This window comes from Aquarana catesbeiana, linkage group LG01 (genome assembly GCF_042186555.1).
Source record: "Aquarana catesbeiana isolate 2022-GZ linkage group LG01, ASM4218655v1, whole genome shotgun sequence".
NCBI classification, from domain to species: domain Eukaryota; kingdom Metazoa; phylum Chordata; class Amphibia; order Anura; family Ranidae; genus Aquarana; species Aquarana catesbeiana.
The window spans coordinates 20,169,516-20,190,787 of record NC_133324.1 but is presented as its reverse complement, the minus strand read 5'-3'; the positions used below and the strand labels follow the sequence as shown (position 1 = coordinate 20,190,787).

The 21,272-nt window shown below is 44.7% G+C and overlaps 1 protein-coding gene across 2 annotated transcripts in view; it reads right to left on the bottom strand.

Annotated features, from left to right (window-relative positions):
- LOC141130534 (transcription factor COE3-like) overlaps positions 1-21,272 on the bottom strand; it is a 207,475-nt gene that overhangs the window by 14,116 nt on the left and 172,087 nt on the right. For both annotated transcript variants that reach the window (XM_073618142.1, XM_073618143.1), the window contains exon 12: positions 2,247-2,312. In XM_073618142.1, coding sequence (XP_073474243.1) covers positions 2,247-2,312 — 66 coding nt within the window. The remainder of the gene's footprint in view (positions 1-2,246; positions 2,313-21,272) is intronic.

The following is a 21,272-nucleotide window of genomic DNA, read 5'->3' as shown; positions in this document are numbered from 1 at the left end:
TGAACTTTAATGGCATCCCAGTCTAATGCCCTGTACACACGATCGGACATTGATCAGACATTCCGACAACAAAATCCTAGGATTTTTTCCGACGGATGTTGGCTCAAACTTGTCTTGCATACACACGGTCACACAAAGTTGTCGAAAAATCCGATCGTTCTGAACGCGGTGACGTAAAACACGTACGTCGGGACTATAAACGGGGCAGTAGCCAATAGCTTTCATCTCATTATTTATTCTGAGCATGCGTGGCACTTTGTGCGTCGGATCTGTGTACACACGATCGGAATTTCCGACAACGGATTTTGTTGTTGGAAAATTTTATAGCCTGCTCTCAAACTTTGTGTGTCGGAAAATCCGATGGAAAATGTGTGATGGAGCCCAAACACGGTCGGAATTTCCGACAACAAGGTCCTATCACACATTTTCCGTCGGAAAATCTGACCGTGTGTACGGGGCATTAGTCCGTAGGGTTCAATATTGAGTTGGCCCACCCTGTGCAGCTATAACAGCTTCAACTCTTCTGGGAAGGCTGTCCACAAGGTTTAGGAGTGTGTCTATGGGAATGTTTGACCATTCTTCCAGAAGAGCATTTGTGAGGTCAGGCACTGATGTTGGATGAGAAGGCCTGGCTCGCATTGTTTATGGACCTTGTTTTGTGCTCTGGTGGGCAGTCATGTTAGAACAGGAAGGGGCCATCCCCAAACTGTTCCCACAGCAGGGAGCATGAAATTGTCCAAAATGTCTTGGTATGCTGACGCCTTTATAGTTCCCTTCACTGGCACTAAGGGGCCAAGCCCAACCCCTGAAAAACAACCCCCACACCATAAAATAAACTCCCCCCCTCCACCAAATGGGTTGGACCAGTGCACAAAAGCAACATCCATAAAGACACGTATTTGCAAGTTTGGGGTGGAGGAACTTGACTGGCCTACACAGAGTCCTGACCTCAACCCGATAGAACACCTTTGGGATGAATTTGAGAGGAGACTGCGAGCCAGGCCTTCTCGTCCAACATCAGTGCAACTCAATATTGAACCCTACAGACTAAGACGACATTAATGTTCATGTGTGTGTGTGTAAAGGCAGGTGTCCCAATACTTTTGGCAATATAGTGTATGTACTCCATGTCCACTCACTGCTCCACTTACTGATTCAAAATTGTGAAATACTGTGTTAGCCAATAATTGAAAGGTCGCTCAAAAAGCAAAAGTTGAGGATGGGTATGCTGCTTTCCGTGAATGGGCGGAGCAGCTGAAACAACCAGGCCTGATGTTCCCAGATAGAGATTTGCTACCATTGCTCAGGCATGTGGGCATTTGAAATTTTAACTAATTTTGGGCAATGGGCATGCTGCACACGTCCAAAAGAAAATGCAATGACAGTACACAGGATGTATGTAGTAAAACACCCCATCCTTCAACCCCACTGTCACCTCACCCCCCACCCCTCTTTCTTGTAAATACAGCATCTATTACAGCAGCTGCTTTAAAAAAAGAACAGACTGCCTGCCACAGTGTTTATAAACATTGTTCAGACATGAGATGGAGAGATACAAAGTAACAATGTTTATAAACATTGATCAGGCAGGAGAGAGAGAGAAAAAAAACATTGTTTACAATCATTGATCAGAAAGGAGATAGAAAGATACAAAGTAACGTTGTTTATAAACATTGAGCAGACTGGAGTTTGAGATAAAAAGGCGGAAATTTACTAAAACTGGAGCACACAGAATTTGGTGCAGCTGTGCATTGTAACCAATCAGCTTCTAACTTCAGCTTGTTCAATTAAGCTTTGGCAATGAAACCTGGAAGCTGATTGGTTACTATGCAGAGCTGCACCTGATTCTGTGTGCCCCAGTTTTAGGAAATTTTCCCCAAAGTAACATTGTTACTTTTGTATCTACTCTGAAGCTCATCCTTTTGATCTGCAGATGAATGAAAACAATCTGCATACAATGTCAGTTAAAGCAACAATTTGTTCCTATTTAATTGCTTATTAAATATTAGTTTAGCCCAATCAGCCTTTATTAACACCTTCTTCCCCTTATCCCCTCAGAATTTTTTTTTTTATGGTTTTATTATTTTTTTGTATTCATTCTATTCTTTAACTATTAAGATATATTCAATACATCAACTATATCCATATACAAAAAAAGAAGAGGTCTCATTGGTTGCCTCAGGTTTCCCTTGATCTGGCCCTTCATAGATTGGTAAGATAATAAGTATTATGGTTCTACAAGTTACCTGGTTATTGTGCGGCATCCCGTACAAGGCTTCAACCAGATCCGCTGCTCGCTTTAACAAGACCTCCTACGGACAAAAAGAAATAATAGTGTGTTTGAGACAGATAATAAAAACAGTATAAAACAGTTATAATTACCAGGAAAAGTGTTTGTTGAAGGATGAATAATATATAGGACAGATATCAGTAGCCCCCCAGCATGTGTGGTGACTTTTGTTCTGGCACCTGCTGCTCACTAAGCTGTCAATTACCAAGCCTGGTTTTCCCATGCCACCTCCCTGATCATACTGATGTTGATGAAAGTGGAGTGGAAGCCCACTGGCACCTTGGGGTGTTTGAGTGCGGAATAGGCCCTGCCACATGCCTACACTCTTGCTTGTTTGTTTAAACCCTACAGCAGGTATGTAAAAGCCCTGTGTTTCTGAAGGTCTAGAGTTTAGGGCCGATCTGAGGTCTAAAGGTGCAGGGTTGGTTTGGGATTGGTCTTAATTCAAAGGGTGCAAGGTTTGGGGCTGATTTGAGAATGGAAAGTAAATGGTTTGGGGCTGCTCTGGGGTCTAAAGTTGTAGGGTTTGGGGTTGATTTGACTTCAAAACAGCCTCAAACCATTTACCGTCTGACCTCAGATCAGCCCAAAACTCTACACCTTTAGACCCCAGATCAGCCCCAAACCCTTCACCTTCTATCCTTAGATCAGCCCCAAACCCTACACCTTTAGACCCTAGATCAGCCCCAAACCCTTCACCTTCCATCCCCAGATCAGGTCCAAACCCTTCACCTTGCATCATTAAATTAGCTCCAAACCCTACATCTTTAGACCCCAGATCAGTCCCAAACCCTTCACCTTCCATCCCAAGATCAGCCCCAAACCCTTCACCTTCCATCCTTAGATCAGCCCCAAACCATACACCTTTAAACCTTAGATCAGACCCAAACCCTTCACCTTCCATCCCCAGATCAGCCCCAAACCCTTCACCTTCCATCCTCAGATCAGCCCCAACCCTGCATTTCAACCGCATTCAAAAACATTTTAACCTTCAAACTAAGATTAGCCCCAACCCTGCACCTTTAGACGTCCTTTAGCCCCAAGCCTTTAACCTACAGACTTTGGTCAGCCCTAAATTCTTTACCTTCTGACCTAAGATCAGCCCTCAACCCCTTCACCTTCCAATGTTAGATTACTCTCAAACCCTGTGCTCATTGAACTAAGAGCAGCCCCAAACCCTGCACCTTCAGACCTCAGATCAGCTCCAAACCCTGCACCTTCAGACCTCAGATCAGCTCCAAACTCTGCACCTTCAGACCTCAGATCAGCTCCAAACCCTGCACCTTCAGACCTCAGATCAGCTCCAAATCCTGCACCTTCAGACCTCAGATCAGCTCCAAACTCTGCACCTTCAGACCTCAGATCAGCTCCAAACCCTGTACCTTCAGACCTCAAATCAGCTCCAAACCCTGCACCTTCAGACCTCAGAAGGTGTAGGGTTTGGGGCTGATCTTAGTTCAATGAGTGCAGGGTTTGGGACTAATCTGATGTTGGAAGGTGAAGAGGTTGAAGGCTGATTTTAGGTCAGAAGTGAAAGATTTGGGGCTGATCTGAGGTCAGAAGTCAAGGGTTTGGGGCTAATCTGAAACTAAGAATATGGCATACTATGGTTCTCTGGCACACTGGTTATCTAATTGTAAAAATAACAGGTTCCCCCTTAGTACAGATCTCTCCCTCCAGGTCAGTTTTCCGCCCTCCCATTAAAGTTACCCTTTCCTCAATAGAGATCTCCCCCTCGTACAAATTTCCCTCCCCCAGTACAGATACACCCCCCCATACAGATCCCGTCCCCCCAGTAAAGGTTTTCCTACCCTCCCCCCCCAGTACAGATTCCTCTTCCTCCCAGTACAGAACCCCCCTTCCAGCAATACAGCTCCACCCACAAAACAAGGTCCATAACTACATGGATTAACGGGTTTGGGGTGGAGGAACTTGACTGGCCTGCACAGAGTCCTGACCTCAACCCGATACAACACCTTTGGGATGAATTAGAGCGGAGCCTGTGAGCCAGGCCTTCTTGTCCAACATCAGTGCCTGACCTCACAAATGCTCTTCTGGAAGAATGGTCAAACATTCCCATAGACACACTCCTAAACCTTGTGGACAGCCTTCCCAGAAGAGTTGAATCTGTTATAGCTGCAAAGGGTGGGCCAACTCAATATTGAACCCTACGGACTAAAACTGGGATGCCATTAAATTTCACGTGTGTGTAAAGGCAGGCATCCCAATACTTTTGACAATATAGTGTATATTTTATGCATATGATCAGTCCTCTACCCTTGGTACTTTGCTAAGTTGTGAGGGCAGATCCTTTCTAGAGATACATCTGTATCCTGCCTCCTTATTGCATTAGCCTTTAGTAAGTAGTTTAATCTTTCTTTTCCGGCCCCATTCTTACTGTATCCACCGTGAGCGTCTCCACTATTCTCGCACTAGGCAATGCATTTCTCATCCATTAACGCTCTGTCTTATCCCTATCAATCGAACATCACGCCAAGGCCAAGCGCGTAGACTCCAGCAGCTGATAATTGTCTTTATCTCCATCCCCGGGGGGACAAACATGCCGCCTTCAATCAGGCCCAATCTACTTAGCATCCTCTCTGCCAGTGACTGTAATAGACAAAGTGGATTATTGGTAAAGTGAAATTATTGACTCTTCTTGATGGTTCCTTTAAACTCCCCGTGTTGGGAGCAGCTGAGAACAGCTGGTGGAAGAACGGGATGCTGGAGACTCCTAAAGCCAAACTATTGTCACGGAATGGTCCCTGTGTCACAATTGGTGGACAAAGTCTACAATTAGTGGGCTCCCCAAAATTTTAGGGGGCTGTGGCTGCAAAGAGGGTTTTATTTGGGTGACCGGGAGCCCTTTGGGTTTTCCCCACTAGGGACAGCTTGCTTTAAAGGGTCGTCATGTCTGGAAAGACCGCATTCCTTAAATAGACAAGAGTCAGGGAAGAGGCATCCAGAAAGAACTGTAACTTGGAGAGGTCAAGTCTGAAAGTCATAGACAAGAGGCAGGGAAGAGGCATTCAGAAAGAATTGTATCTCAGAGAGGTCAAGGTTGAAAGTCATAGACAAGAGTCAGGGAAGAGGCATTCAGGAAGAATTGTATCTCAGAGAGGTCAAGGTTGAAAGTCATAGACAAGAGGCAGGGAAGAGGCATTCAGAAAGAATTGTATCTCAGAGAGGTCAAGGTTGAAAGTCATAGACAAGAGTCAGGGAAGAGGCTTTCAGGAAGAATTGTATCTCAGAGAGGTCAAGGTTGGAAGTCATAGACAAGAGTCAAGGAAGAGGCATTCAGGAAGAATTATATCTCAGAGAGGTCAAGGTTGGAAGTCATAGACAAGAGTCATGGAAGAGGCATTCAGGAAGAATTATATCTCAGAGAGGTCAAGGTTGGAAGTCATAGACAAGAGTCAGGGAAGAGGCATTCAGGAAGAATTGTATCTCAGAGAGGTCAAGTCTGGAAGTCATAGACAAGAGTCAGGGAAGAGGCATTCAAGAAGAATAGTATCTCAGAGAGGTAAAGGTTGGAAGTCATAGACAAGAGTCAGGGAAGAAGCATTCAGGATGAATGGTTACAGAAGCCCATTTTAAGTATCCTAGACCTAAGAAAAACATTAGTTTGTTTTGCAATTAGCCTATAATATGTTTTTTTTGTTTTTTGTTTATAATCTGTTCTTTGTGGACTCAAAATGTATTTATTTTTTGTTTGCTTGTTATCTGTTTGCATCTACGATATTACATAAAACAAAATAAAAAATGAAAGCAACGGTACACAAACAATTTTTTTTGTATTTTGGTGTATATTGCATTTTTTTGTTTGTCTTTTTTTACTTTGTTATTTCTTGTTACTCTTTCATATTTTATTATATTTTGCATGTAAAGTACAATATGAAATTTAAAAAATGAGAGCAGTACACAGGTTTTATCATTGCTGTGGTTGCTGATCCTCAGTGTGCTACTAGGCCGTTGGGCCCACGTATCTTATGTTCTACATGTTTACCCACTTTTGTATTCCCTCAATAAAATACTTTGGAAAAGAAAAAAAAATGCGAGCAACAGTACAAAAAAAAAAAAGAACTCCTCCTTCTCAACAAAAAAACAAAATATAAAACAAATAAAATATGTACTAAAAAATAAATAAAAAATTAAAGCAACAGTACACAAATAAGAAATTGAATAAAATAAAATATGGAAGCAACAGTACACAAATAGGAATAAAAAAAAGAAAACAAAATAAAAAACAAATGCAATAAATTCAGAATAGATAAAAAAATAAAAAATGAAAGCAACAGTACACAAATCAGGAACTGAAAAAATACAATATACACCACATGAAATGAACTCAATTACCAAAAATACACCCTAAAAAAACCCCCACCAAAGTAGCCCAGTGAGCTAAAATGAGAATTTTTGCCTGGAAATTTTGCAGCAGAATCACCAAAATCATTCCACTGGTCTCTATTTATCTCCACCAGAATAGTGAATGAAGAATCCAGGTCTAGGTGTAAGTAAAACTGGCCATATAATTCTGTATCAGAAAAATTTTGAAGGTAAAAAAAAGTTGGGAAGAGTTTCTTGAGAAAGTTCTTAACATTGCTTTTATTTTCAGAAGTTCAGACAGAAGGAAAAGCTTGAAAAGATGAATCCGAGCAGCATGTAATAGGACTGGTAAAGGTCAGGGGGGTCCCCGGGGACGGCAGGCTCAGTGAAGCAGAGGGATAATGACCTTCCTTCTTGGACAGCCTTTCAGCAGCTCAGTGGAGCATCCTGGATCTATCAGAGAAGGGAGACAGACCTGGTCGGAGCTCTGCACATGGCTCCCCCTGGGGACACCCCGCTTAGCCAAGCTATCTGGGGCCTTGGAAAGATGACAAACACTGCAAATAGCTAATGTGATGGAGTTCCAGGCCTTGTCTACAAAGAACAATCAGGTATTCTGCAGCAGTAAGATATCCCCTGACTCCGGATGACATGGTTACATTGTGATGGACATGGTGCCATGGAATGACTCAGAGTGTCAGTCCGGCACCCTCTGACATGAACTCACATCTTGGGGCAGTGGGTTGGAGAACACAAACAGCATCGGCATGGAGGACAAAAAAGTAGATTGGCAGAGACATCTAAGTGTCTAACAGGTTGGTCCACCCAAAACTGAGATTTCAGAGTTTGGTAAATGTAAGGGAAACCCACCCACAGCTTCCCTTATCTATCAGGGTCTGTGTTGGTGAGATGTTTGGGCTGAGTTTCTGGGTTTGTCCATTATGAGTGGCTCCCACCATCCCTGTGCTGAGTTCCTCGGTCTGTACACCTGCTGTGCCCATTATGAGGGGTTCCCACCTTCCCTTTGCTGAGTTCCTGGGTCTTTATACCTACTGTGCCCATTATGAGGGGTTAATTTTGTTTATTGAAAAACCTTAAAAACAACAACTTATATACAATAAAACCATAATAAATAAATAAAACAATGAAACAAGAATACAAAGAAAAGCCGCACACCCCAAGATCAACAGGCAGCAGCTACAGAGTCGTGATATTCCTCAACGCCCTTATCCAGGCCTCCTGCCACCACCTGTCTTTTTCAAGACCCTTTATCTTCCCAACCTCACCCAGAATGTCCTGCATCACCACTTCAACGACGATTTTACTCCGTAAGGATACCTGACACCGTGCACTCCACGTGAAATAACGGACTACTAGACTAACTAAAAAAAAAGTGTTTTCAAATCATAATCCCCACAAGTCTGGAATGCCCCATACACCCACTTTGCATAACTCATATGGGGGAGGAAGGGTATACTCAGAGCCCTCCCCACCCTCTTGTACACCTCTATATTAAAAAAGCACTGAAGTAGAAAGTGATCCATGGACTCCACCACTCCTCCACTCTTGGGCAGCCCTGATCACTCATGGAAAGAAATTTCAAGTTGCCCTTCACATATAGTATTCCATGAAAGGCAAGCCAAGCCTGATCCCTAAACTTCATTGGAATTCTCTCCAAATTAATCAATCACAAACCCACCCCCAAAACCAGGCTTTGGCAATCCCTTAAGGCCAGTGGCTCGCAAAAAGCAGAGCTCATGATCCGCTTTTCAAGAAGTTTCCTTGGAAGAGATCTGACTTCTCCTGCCGTTACTTGCCACTGCCGAAGCATTTTCAAACACATTTTCAAGCTCCGGACAACATAAGCCTGGAGCTTATCATGCTTTACCCTCAGGCTTTTCACTGGCCCACCATTTTCCCAGTCTCACAGAAATGGCCTAAACCGGGACTGCAAAATACCCACCCACCCAGGCGGTCTCTCTGCCAACATGTTACCAAAATGAGGGACTACGTCTCCGCTCCTTCTTTGCCAGATGTATATCGGCCATACTACTCAGATGGGTCTCTTGCAAAAACAAAATGTCAACATCAAACTTGCTGAGCAAAAATAAGGCCATAGGACGAGCACTTACTGATCACTTACTTTTAACGGAGTGGGAACTGCCATTAGGTAATTGAGGCAGCCGTTTCTTAGCCTGACTACTCCCTCTCCCTGGAGAACCAGTGCGCTTCGTTGCACCCTGGCACTCATCAGCCATAGAGGATGCTGAACTCAATGAGTCCCACTTATTGTCATCATCTGACAGGACTCCAAACTTATTTGCCAAAAGAAATACCTTAGGATTTAAGGTAACTGAACCCCTTTTATCCTTCTTTTGCCCTTCCTCCTATCCTCCAACCACTCCATATCATCCTTAGACAAACCAGAATCAACAGCTTCCCCACTCCTACCCTCCCCCCACTCTTTCCCTCCCCCCACTCTTCCCCTCCCCCCATTCTTCCTTCCCTTATTTACCACCAGGCCAGCTTCTTCACCATTTTCCCCACGATCCTCAATAGAAACCCTGCAGCATCGGGGTAGGGGGGCTGGCACCGCACTTGACGCACCCCCCCAGGACCTCTTGCTGCCTCTGCAATTTTGGAAGACATAGACACAGAAGGATTGGACACATTCTCGGCAACTGATACCTTACATACAGACTGGGAAGACACTGACACACTAGGCAAACACACAGACTGGGAAGACACAGGCACACTAGGTAAACACACAGACTGGGGCACCACAGTCTGGGAAGACACAGACATACCGGGTATTGACACAGACTGGGGCACCACAGACTGGGAAGACACAGACATATTGGGTATTGGCACAGACTCAGATGGACTCACAGGCACTCCAGCTGCTGAGCTCTGAGCATCCTCCATGTCCAGGCGGAAGAACTCTCTCATAAGCTCAGGCTTGTTGTGCATTGCCTCAGGACTCTGACTGTAAGGATGTCACACCGCATTGCACAGATTGCACCTTATAATGTTACAATCCTTTGCCAAATGTCCTACACCCTGACACAGAGAACACTTTATCACCAGACAGGAGGATGCAAGATGCCCTTTATTTCCACACTTGTTGCATAGCTTTGGCTGGCCCAGGTAGATGATGGTCAGCCTGTCCCTTCCCAGGAAAGCTGAGGATGGCAGATGTTGGACGACATTGTCAATGACTTTTAATTTTAATTGCACAGACCACCCAGTTGTCCATATTCCCCTATCATCCAAAATCTTCTTTAGGGGGCTTAGGACGTCCCCATACCTCCTCAACCATACAGATAAATCCCCTTGTGGTATGGACTCATTGCGGACCAAAATTGTCACAATTTTAATGAGTGGCTGGAGTGATACAAGCTTGTAGATGAGCCCTCTTCAGTCTGGCAGGCCCCTACACACGTGCTCATATTTCTCCCAAAATATGTCCAAAGACTCCGGACGGATAAAGAACAAATCGTACTCAAAGGAACTGGCTGGACTGATCAGGGCGAAGAGATCTGTGGGCCTAAACCCCATCTGCAGAATTTTATCCACCACCGCCCTCCTATGTGGAGGAAGTCCACCCCCCTCCCATTTAAGCTGCACAATATTCCTCCTTTTAAACATTGAGGAAGATAAAACATTTCCATATTCCTTCCCTGCTTGCCCCCCCCCCCCTTCCCAGATCCTGTAACAACAACACCAGCATATGTTTTCCTTACAGACACACCAATTGCAGTCTTGTCCTTAGACACAATCAAACCTGCTGACAGAGAGTCTGATTCAGCTGGCATAGCAGTCTTTGGATTAACAGAGGTGAGACCCGCCCTCTACCCCTGCTCTGAACATGCAGCTTCTTTCCTGGGTTCAAGCACAGTCTTGGATACTGCAGACTCCTGGAGAGTTGTAGCCAGTGGCGGCCCGTGCATTAAGGGCGCATGGGCGCCGCCCCCTCCCTCCTGCCATCCCCTCTATCACCAATAGATAAGATAGGGCTCAGCAGGTGTCTGAGGTGTTGAACAGCTTGGTTCAGCCTCCAGGCCCACTTTCTCACTCTCTGCTAACTCTGTCGGTACCTGCATCTCCTCACTGATGGGGTCACTTTCCATGCAGGAAGCGGGTCCTCTTCTCATTTGCCTTAACCGTTCCTCGTTCCTATATTTTTCTTTAAATGCTCCACTACTCTCCTTCAGAGAACTCACCAGTTCTTTCTGCTTCCTCACAGCTTGTTCCAAGTCTTTCAACTCAGGCCTCAGAGCCGATCTCTTCTTGCTGAACACTTTGGCACAAACTAGCTTTTTCTTCTTAAATTCAGCTTTCAAAGCTACCAAATTCTCCTCTTCTTTCTCAATCCGCTCCAGCGTTTCAACAATCCTCCGTCTAAAGGCAGACCGGGACTCATCTCTCCTTGGGCCAGGCCCAGTGTCTTCCACAGGCTGAGGCCTATCCAGGGGGCCCCTGCCGGGTCCTTTCCCAGGATCCAGCATCCCTCCTGGGGCAGGGAAGCAACTCTAGCCCCTGGTCTCTGGAAGCACAGGAGCTAAGGAACCAGCAACTCACACCTCACTGTCAAGGAGCAGCATGGCAGTTTACCACCATCCCTGTGCTCTGAGTTGCTGGGTCTGTACACCTGTTGTGCCATGCATTATAAGGGGTTCCCCCATCCCTCTGCTGAGTTCCTGGGTCTGTACACCTGCTGTGCCCATTATGAGGGGTTTCCCCCATCCCTGTGCTGAGTTCCCAGGTCTGTAACCTGCTGTGTCCATTTTGAGTGGTTTCCACCATCCCTGTGTTGAGTTCCTGGGTCTTTACACCTCCTTTGCCCATTATGAGGGGTTCACATCATCCCTGTGCTCAGTTCCTGGGTCTGTACACCTGCTGTGCCCATTGTGAGGGGTTCCCACCATCCCTATGCTGAGTTCCCAGGTCTATACACCTGCTGTGCCATGCATTATGAGGGGTTCCCACCATCCCTCTGCTGAGTTCCTGGGTCTGTACACCTGCTGTGTCCAGTATGAGGCGTTTCCACCATCCCTGTGCTGAGTTACTGGGTCTGTACATCTGCTGTGCCCATTATGAGTGGTTTCCACCATCTCTGTGCTGAGTTCCCAGGTCTGTACACCTGCTGTACCCATTATGAGGGGTTAATTTTGTTTATTGAAAAATCTTACCCATTATGAGGGGTTCCCACCATCCCTGTTGTGAGTTCCCAGGTCTGTACACCTGCTGTGCCCATTACGAAGGGTTCCCACCACCCCTGTGCTGAGTTCCTGGGTCTGTACACCTGCTGTGCCCATTATGGGGGTTAATTTTGTTTATTGAAAAATCTTGCAACCATCCCACCATCCCTGTTAGAATGTTATGCGTGGAGAATAACAGTAGGGGATAGAACACAAGTGTTGGTGTTACTGGGAGGGTTAGAATTAGGAATACTGGTAGGGTTAGTATTGAGGTTACAGAGAGGGTTAGTGTTGGACTTACAGTAAGGGTTAATGTTAGGATTGCAGGGGGGAGGGTTAGTTTTTGGGGTTACAGTAAAGAGTAGTTTTAGGGGTTAAGGGTTAGTGTTGGGGTTACAGGCAGAGTTACAAATAGGGTTACAAGTAAGGTCATTAATAGGGTTAGAGAAAGGGATAATGTTGTGGTTGCATATACAGTTAGGCTTACAAGTATGGTTAGTGTTAAAGTTACATAGGGTGTTAGTGTTAAGGTGACAGTGATGGTTAGTGTAATTATTACAGGGAAATTTACTGTGAAGGTTACATGGAGGATTAGTGGATGGTTATAGGGGGGTGATTGCTTGGGTTACAGGAAGGGTCAGGGTTATAGGAAGGGTCAGTGTAAGGGTTAAGGGGAGGGTCAGTGTTAGGGTTACAGGGAAGGTCAGGGTTATAGGAAGGGTCAGTGTTAAGGGTACATGGAAGTTCATGGTTATAGAAAGGGTCAGTGTTATGGTTACAGGGAGGGTCAGAGTTATAAGAAGGTTCAGTGTAAGGGTCCCAGGGAGGGTCAGTGTTAGGGTTACAGGAAAGGGCAGGCTTATAGAAAGGGTCAGTGTTAGGGTTGCAGGGAAGGTCATAGTTATAGGAAGGGTCAGTGTTAAGGTTACATGGAAGTTCATGATTATAGATAGGGTCGGTGTTGGGGTTACAGGGAGGGTCAGGGTTATAGGAAGGGTCAGTTTTAGGGTTACAGGGAAGGTCAGGGTTAAGGGAAGGGTCAGTGTTAGGGTTGCAGGGAAGTCCAGTGTTATAGAAAGGTTCAGTGTTAGGGTTACAGGGAGGGTCAGGGTTATAGGAAGGATAGGTGTTAGGGTTACAGGGAGGTTCAGGGTTATAGAAAGGGTCAGTGTTAGGGTTACAGGGAGGGTCAAGGTTATAGGAAGGATCAGTGTTAGGGTTACAGGGAGGTTCAGGGTTATAGGAAGGGTCAGTGTTAGGGTTACAGGGAGGGTCAGGGGGATATAGGAAGGGTCAGTGTTAGGGTTACAGGGAGGGTCAGGGTTATAGGAAGGATCAGTGTTATGCCCCGTACACACGGTCGGATTTTCAGACAGAAAATGTGTGATAGGACCTTGTTGTCGGAAATTCCGACCGTGTGTAGGCTCCATCACACATTTTCCATCAGATTTTCCGACACACAAAGTTTGAGAGCAGGCTATAAAATTTTCCGACAACAAAATCCGTTGTCGGAAATTCCGATCGTTTGTACACAAATCCGACGGACAAAGTGCCACGCATGCTCAGAATAAATAAAGAGATGAAAGCTATTGGCCACTGCCCCATTTATAGTCCCGACGTACGTGTTTTACGTCACCGCGTTTAGAATGATCGGATTTTCCGACAACTTTGTGTGACCGTGTGTATGCAAGGCAAGTTTGAGCCAACATCCGTCGGAAAAAATCCTAGGATTTTGTTGTCGGAATGTCCGAACAAAGTCCGACCATGTGTACGGGGCATTAGGGTTACAGGGAGGGTCAGGGTTATAGGAAGGGTCAGTGTTAGGGTTACAGGGAGGGTCAGGGTTATAGGAAGGATCAGTGTTAGGGTTACAGGGAGGTTTAGGGTTATAGGAAGGATCAGTGTTAGGGTTACAGGGAGGGTCAGAGTTATAGGAAGGATCAGTGTTAAGGTTACAGGTAAAATCATAGTTATAGGAGGGCCATGACTCAATGGACAACGTGGTCTTTTCCTGCCACTTCTACCTCTATATTTCTATGATTAGTGTTAGGGTTACAGGGATGGATAATGGTATTGTTATGTAGAGGGTTACTGTGAGTGGTATGAAATAAATAAATAGTATGAAAGCTGTGCTTTGAAAGGTGACAATGCCAATCTCCCCATTGAAGGCCAATGTACCATGTGGGTATGTGTCTGTGGGTGTATGGTGGAGACTTTAGATTGTAAGCTCAGCAGGGCAGTTTGGAACAGTTCAGTGTTCTCTGTAAGCACGCCATAGAATATGTTGGCACTATAAGACCCCTTTCACACTGGGGCGGTTTTCAGGTGCTTTAGCGCTGGAAATAGCCTCTGCTAAGCGCCTGAAAACCACCTCTCATTCATTCCACTTTTCACACTCGGGACGTTCTGAAAAGTCCTACAAGCAGCATCCTGGGGGCGGGTTGGGATCGCTGTATTTAGCGCTCCAAAACGCCCCTGCCCATTGGAATGAATGGGCAAGCACTTTCACAAAACAGTTTTTAACCCTTTTTTGTGAAAAGCGGCACTTCAGCGCGAACGGACGGGTGGGCTCAGTGTGAAAGGGGTCTAAAGCTCTGTAAAATAAATGCATGGTTCATATGGAAAGAAAGTCTAAGCATCTGGTACATAGAGGGTCTTGATGTGTGACAGATGCGTATGATGGATGAAGCCGCACAGAGAACACGGGGGACATGCTAATCGGCACAGTGATGAATGAAAGACCACATGATACAAAATCCTGGACTCCAGACAGCTGTGATGTCACAGGTCAGCGCTGGGGTCATGACAGCGGAGGAGACCCATCTCCGGGCCAACCAGAACATGACCATGGGTAGTCCTCCCCGTTCCGGTGGCAGAACCCTTCTTATAGCTTGACGGGCACTTTGCTGCTAAGCTAGTGCAGTTAAAGTGGAACTCTGATAAAGCTTAGTTAATTGAAAAATGTATATTTCAAAAAAAAAAAATAGTGATTTCCCGAATTCCAGGTAGTATAGAAAATCATAAATCAATGCAGTTATGCATTCATTAAAAACAATGACATATTTTGATCAGTTGCATCCAGTGCAAGTTCTTGAATTTGACCTAATATCACCTTCTTGTAATCCCAGACCGGGAGCGAGAGGATCGGTACTAACATCCAATTAGCTGTGCTGCCTGCAAATACTCGAATGCCCCGTACACACGATCGAAAATTCCGCCAGCAAAAGTCCGATGAGAGCTTTTGGTCGGAAATTCCGACCGTGCGTACGATCCATCGAACTTTTGCTGGCGGAATTCCAGCCAGCAAAAGATTGAGAGCAGGTTCTCAATTTTTTCGGTCGGAAAAAGTTCTGATCGGAAATTCCGATCGTCTGTACCAATTCCGACGCGCAAAATCCCTATGCATGCTTGGAAACAATTCGACGCATGCTCTATAGCACTGAACCTAATTTTCTCGGCTCGTCGTAGTGTTGTATGTCACCGCGTTCTTGACGGTCGAAAGTTCAGAGAACTTTTGTGTGACCGTGTGTATGCAAGCCAAGCTTGAGCGGAATTCCGTCGGCAAAACCATCAAAGTTTTTTTCCGACGCAAAATCCGCTCATGTGTACGGGGCATAACAAGGAACATGCTGATAGGGGGAGAGAACAAAGCGAGGAGGGGGATGGAACCCCATCAGTCTGCTGCTGTGCCTTCACTGTCCAATCACAGGCTGTGAGGGCTGGGAGGTGACCTAGAAAAGATGTCAGGAAAGGGCAGGTAACCAGACGGGCTGTGTTGTGTGGCAGAGCCGTGTAAATCCCAGGACTGTGTATTTAGCGGTTTGACCGGAGCTTTATCACTTTACCATGCATATGTATATAAAAAAAAAAAAAAAAAAATGGCAAATATTGAAGCAAGTCATGTGCAATATTCAAAAAAAAAGGGAAGGAAGATTGTACTCATTATAAAAAAAAAAGGCAAAGTGCAACAACTAAAAACAAAAATTGGGCTTTAGATACATTTTAAATATGTTACTGCAGATAAATAGAAATGGAGTTCCCCTTTAAGTGCTGTCAGGTCATGAGCTTGCCTGTAGCTGGAGGGACAGCGATGGTCCCCCCCTGACACACGCTCCGGAGACCGCGGCATTTATCATTGTTAAGGGACCTGTCTGGGCTTTGTTTAGTGTGACTCTCCATTCACCGCTCACCGGGGCGCCCGTCACGTAGAAATCCGGCAACACATCTTGCTTTAACCCCCTCCGTCCCCGCCATTAACTGCCAGCACTGATTACAGATAAGGGACTGCGCCCCGTGCACAGACAAAGCATTCATTGCTATTCCTGTACACAATCATGTACCTCTCTATTCATCCTGCCATGAGGACTTCAGATCCTGGGCCTCCCTGACAATGGCCATAACCTCCCCCCATAGTCCTTCTGTCCTTCCTTTTTTTTTTAGGTCTTACATGGAAATCTGTATAAATGTACATTTTAACCATGGACTTAACTAGATGTGACGGGGGCCCCACAAAGAATCCATGAGGGACTCCCCGTCTTTTATCTTTCCATCTGAAAGGCAGTTCTTCTAGTTCTTCCATGACATCTAGCCAATTCCCTGGTTAAAATGTACATTTATACAGATTTCCTTGTAAGGCCTAAAAAAAAAAAAAAAAAATCCTATTTGCTTTCAAAACAGGTTTATAGAGGTTCCCACTCTTCGCATACTCTAAATGTGTCTAAAAATATTTGTCGAATGCCATTTCTACATGCATAAGTTACAATGTAGCCAGACATTGCGGGGCCCCATAGCAGTTGTATGGCTTTGTATGACTGTAGTTACACCCTCATATGGAGATCTGTATAATTGGTCCATTCTTATGCCCTGTACACACGATCGGACTTTCTGCCAACAAAACCGTGGATTTTTGTTCGAAGGTTGTTGGCTCAAACTTGTCTTGCATACACACGGTCACACAAGTGTTGGCCAACAATTACGAACGTGGGAACGTGGTGACGTACAACACGTACAACGAGCCAAGAAAAAGCCAGTGCGGCTCCTTCTGCTTGATTCCGAGCATGCGTGAACTTTTGTGCGACGGACTTGTGCACACAAGATCGGACTTTCCCGACAACAAAGTCTTGTTGGCGGAAAATTTGAGAACCTGCTCTCAAACATTTGTTGGCGGAAAGTCCGACAGCAAATGTTCGATGGAGCATACACACGACAACAAGCTCACATCCAACATTTCTCGTCGGAAAATCTGACCGTGTGTACGCGGCATTAACCATGGACTCAACTAGTGTCCACAGAAATAGCATTCTGCAAATATTTTTGGGGTCCCATAGGAAATCCAATAGGGGCCACTTGTCATTTTTCTCTCCATCTCAAGGGCAGTTCCTCTAGTGATGGAAAATCCAATTTGCTTTCACATCAGTTGTGTTTGAGGTTTCTATTCTATACATACATAGTAACCAAAAGAATTTGAGAAATACTCTCGCTACTTGCATAAATTACAATATAGTGAGACAGTGCAGGGTCCCTATGGAAGTTGTATTCCTTGGTATGGCTGTAGCATTAGTGGGCACTTGACGTAGATGGACCCACCAATAGCATAAATGTGCCCTCAGTGTAGATGGTCCCAATAGCATAAATGTACCCTCAGTGTAGATGGTCCCAATAGCATAAATGTACCCTCAGTGTAGATGGTCCAAATAGCATAAATGTACCCTCAGTGTAGATGGTCCCAACCAATAGCATAAATGTACCCTCAGTGTAGATGGTCCCAATAGCATAAATGTACCCTCAGTGTAGATGGTCCCAATAGCATAAATGTACCCTCAGTGTAGATGGTCCCAATAGCATAAATGTACCCTCAGTGTAGATGGTCCTAACCAATAGCATAAATGTACCTCAGTGTAGATGGTCCCGATAACATAAATGTGCCCTCAGTGTAGATGGTCCCAATAGCATAAATGTGCCATCAGTGTAGATGGTCCCAACCAATAGCATAAATGTACCTCAGTGTAGATGGTCCCGATAGCATAAATGTACCCTCAGTGTAGATGGTCCCAATAGCATAAATGTGCCATCAGTGTAGATGGTCCCAATAGCATAAATGTGCCCTCAGTGTAGATGGTCCCAACCAATAGCATAAATGTACCCTCAGTGTAGATGGTCCCAATAGCATAAATGTACCCTCAGTGTAGATGGTCCCAACCAATAGCATACATGTACCCTCAGTGTAGATGGTCACAATAGCATACATGTACCCTCAGTGTAGATGGTCATAATAGCATAAATGTACCCTCAGTGTAGATGGTCCCAAATTCCCAATAACATAAATGTACCCTCAGTGTAGATGTCCCAATAGCATAAATGTGCCCTTAGTGTAGATGGTCACAATAGCATAAATGTGCCCTCAATGTAGATGGTCCCTATCGCATTAATGTGCCATCAGTGTAGATGGTCCCAATAGCATAAATGTGACCTCAGTGTAGATGGTTCCAATAGCATAATTGTACCCTCAGTTTAGATGGTCCCACATTCCCAATAACATAAATGTGCCCTCAGTGTAGAAGGTCCCAATAGCATAAATAGGCTCTCAGTGTAGATGGGCCTATTTACACTGAGGGTACATTTATGCTATTGGGCCCATTTACACTGAAGGTACATTTATGCTATTGGGACCAATAGCATACATGTGCCCTCAGTGTACAGTAGATGGTCCCAATAGCATAAATGGTCCCTTAGCATAGATGGTTCCAATACCATAAATGGGCCCTTCGTGTAAATGGTCCCAAGACCATAACTGGGCCCTTAGCATAGACCAGCCTTTTTCAATCTTTTCAACACAGGAGAACCCTTGAAATACTTTTCTGGTCTCAGGGAACCCTCTGCTAAAAATTACTATAATTCCAACTCATTACACATTAGTGTGATGATATTTTAGCTAAAAAAGATCAATGGTGTCAGTGGGAACTTATCTGAGAGGCCGAAATTGTTCCTTGCGTAAGGAACCCCTAGCAACTCCTGGAGGAGCCCTGTTTGAGAAACCCTAGCGTAAATAGTCCCAATAGCATAAATGTACCCTCAGCATAGATGGTCCCAATAGCATAAATGGGCCCTTAGCGTAAATGGTCCCAATAGCATAAATAGGCCCTTAGCGTAAATGGTCCCAAGAACCTAATCGGGCCCTTAGTGTAGATCAGCCTCTTTCAAACTTTTCGACACAGGGGAGCCCTTGAAATACTCAGGGAACCCATGCTAGAAATGACCACATCTACAACACATGATGCATCAGTGTGATGGTCGGTGGGAAGAATAATCCTTACATTGGTGGTCACTGGGTCATGGTATCAGTGGGAACTTACCTGAGAGGCAGAAATTGTTCCCTGCTAAAGGAACCCCTTGCAACCTCTGGAGGAACCTTAGTTGAGAAACCCTGGCGTAAATGGTCGCAATAGTATAAACGGCTCTTAGTGTAGATCAGGGGTCTCCAAACTTTCTAAACAAAGGGCCAGTTTATTATACTTCAGACTTTAGAGGGGCCAGACTATGGCCAGTAGGAATAGAAAATGTTAAGGTTTTGGTAACAATGCTCCATCGTTGGTGTCAGTGAGAGGAATAGTGCCCCACCATTGGTATTAGTGGGCGGAATAGTGCCCCATCCTTGGTGTCAGTGAGAGGAATAGTGCCCCATTATTGGTATCAGTGGGCGGAATAGTGCCCCATCGTTGGTGTCAGTGGAAGGAATTGTGTCCCATCAATAGTGCCCTATCATTGATGTAACTTGCAGGAACTATTCCCCATTGTTAATGTCAGTGGGAGGAATGGTGCCCCAAGGGCCAGATAAAAGCAAGCAAAGGGCCACAGTTTGGAGACGAATGGCATAGATGGTCCTAATAGCATAAATGGGCCCTTAGCCTAGATGGTTCAAACACCATAAATGGGCCCTTAGCGTAAATGGTCCCAGGACCATAGTCGGATACACAAGATCGGAATGCCGCCAGCAAAATTCTGATGGGAGCTTTTTGAAGGAAATTCGACCGTGTGTATGCTCCATCGGTCTTTTGCTGGCGGAATTCCAGCCAGCAAAAAGATTGAGAGCATGTTCTCGGGAAAAGTTCCTGTCCGAAAATGCGTTCGTCTGTATGCAATTCGGACGTGCAAAAAAATCACGCATGCTCGGAAACAATTTGACGCATGCTCGGAAGCATTGAACTTCATTTTCTCGGCTCGTCATAGTGTTGTACTTCACCGCGTTCTTGACGGTCGAAAGTTCAGAGAACTTTTGTGTGACCGTGTGTATGCAAGGCAAGCTTGAGTGGAATTCCGTTGGAAAAACCATCCAAGTTTTTTCTGACGGAAATTTGGATCGTGTATACGCGGCATTAGAATAGATCAGCCTTTCTCATCCATTTCCTTGTCAAAAGAAGTTTATTGAGTATACAATGTTATAAAGATACATAAAGTAAGTTTACAAGGATCTATAAAGTAAGCTCATTGTTTTACAGTAGGGTTTATATAGGTAAATATCATGAAATTTCAAATATTAAACATTGGGTTCACGTAAACCTAAATTAAAGATATATATCATTTCCTTAGTTACTTTTGTAGGTATTTAAATGATTTATACCTACTATACATATTGTTTACAAGTAGAGTGTATATAGGTCAAATAAATTCTGATAATGAGCTTTAATCGTAAGGTGGAGAAAAGGAAAGAGAAAGAAGAAAAAGGGTTGAAAGGTAGAGGTATGGTCCACAAGGTTGTCCCGCTCGTCAGTCTATTATTCTTTTTAGTTCTCTTTGAAGCCTTAGAATGGGTGTCTCTGTAAGTCATTTAATCTGTTACCATGGCAACAGGACAGAGTCATTGAAGTTTGACAGGAACTGTTGTTTTATCCAAGGATGCCAAAGTTTTTCAAATTTTGGAATTTGATTTTGATCGATGGCTACCATCTTAGCATGGGACATTGTATTATTCATTCTGTGAATTGTTTCTGCTAGTACCAATGTAGGAGATTTCCATGCCTTGGCCACTGTTTGTTTTGCAGCCGTTATTAGTTGGATCATAAGTTTGAATTGAGAGAGTGTTAACCATTCCGGTTTTAGAATAAGTAATGTTAAATATGGATCTGGTTGTATTATTTTTTTAAATATTTTAGATGCAATCACGAAGACTTCCTTCCAGAAGGTTTGGATTACTGGGCACGTCCACCATATGTGTAAATATGTGCCTATTTCTGGGCATCCTCGAAAACAAAGAGCTGAGGTATTAGGTGAATATTTTGCCACTCTAGCGGGTACAAGGTACCAGCGAGTTAGGACTTTATAATTTGTCTCCAGTGCTAAGATGTTGGGTGAAGATGACTTAGATGTGAGCCATATGTTAGACCAGTCCGTGTCTTCTAAAGTTCGTCCCAGGTCCTCCTCCCACCTCTGAACGTAAGAGGGTCTATTAAGATTTGCTA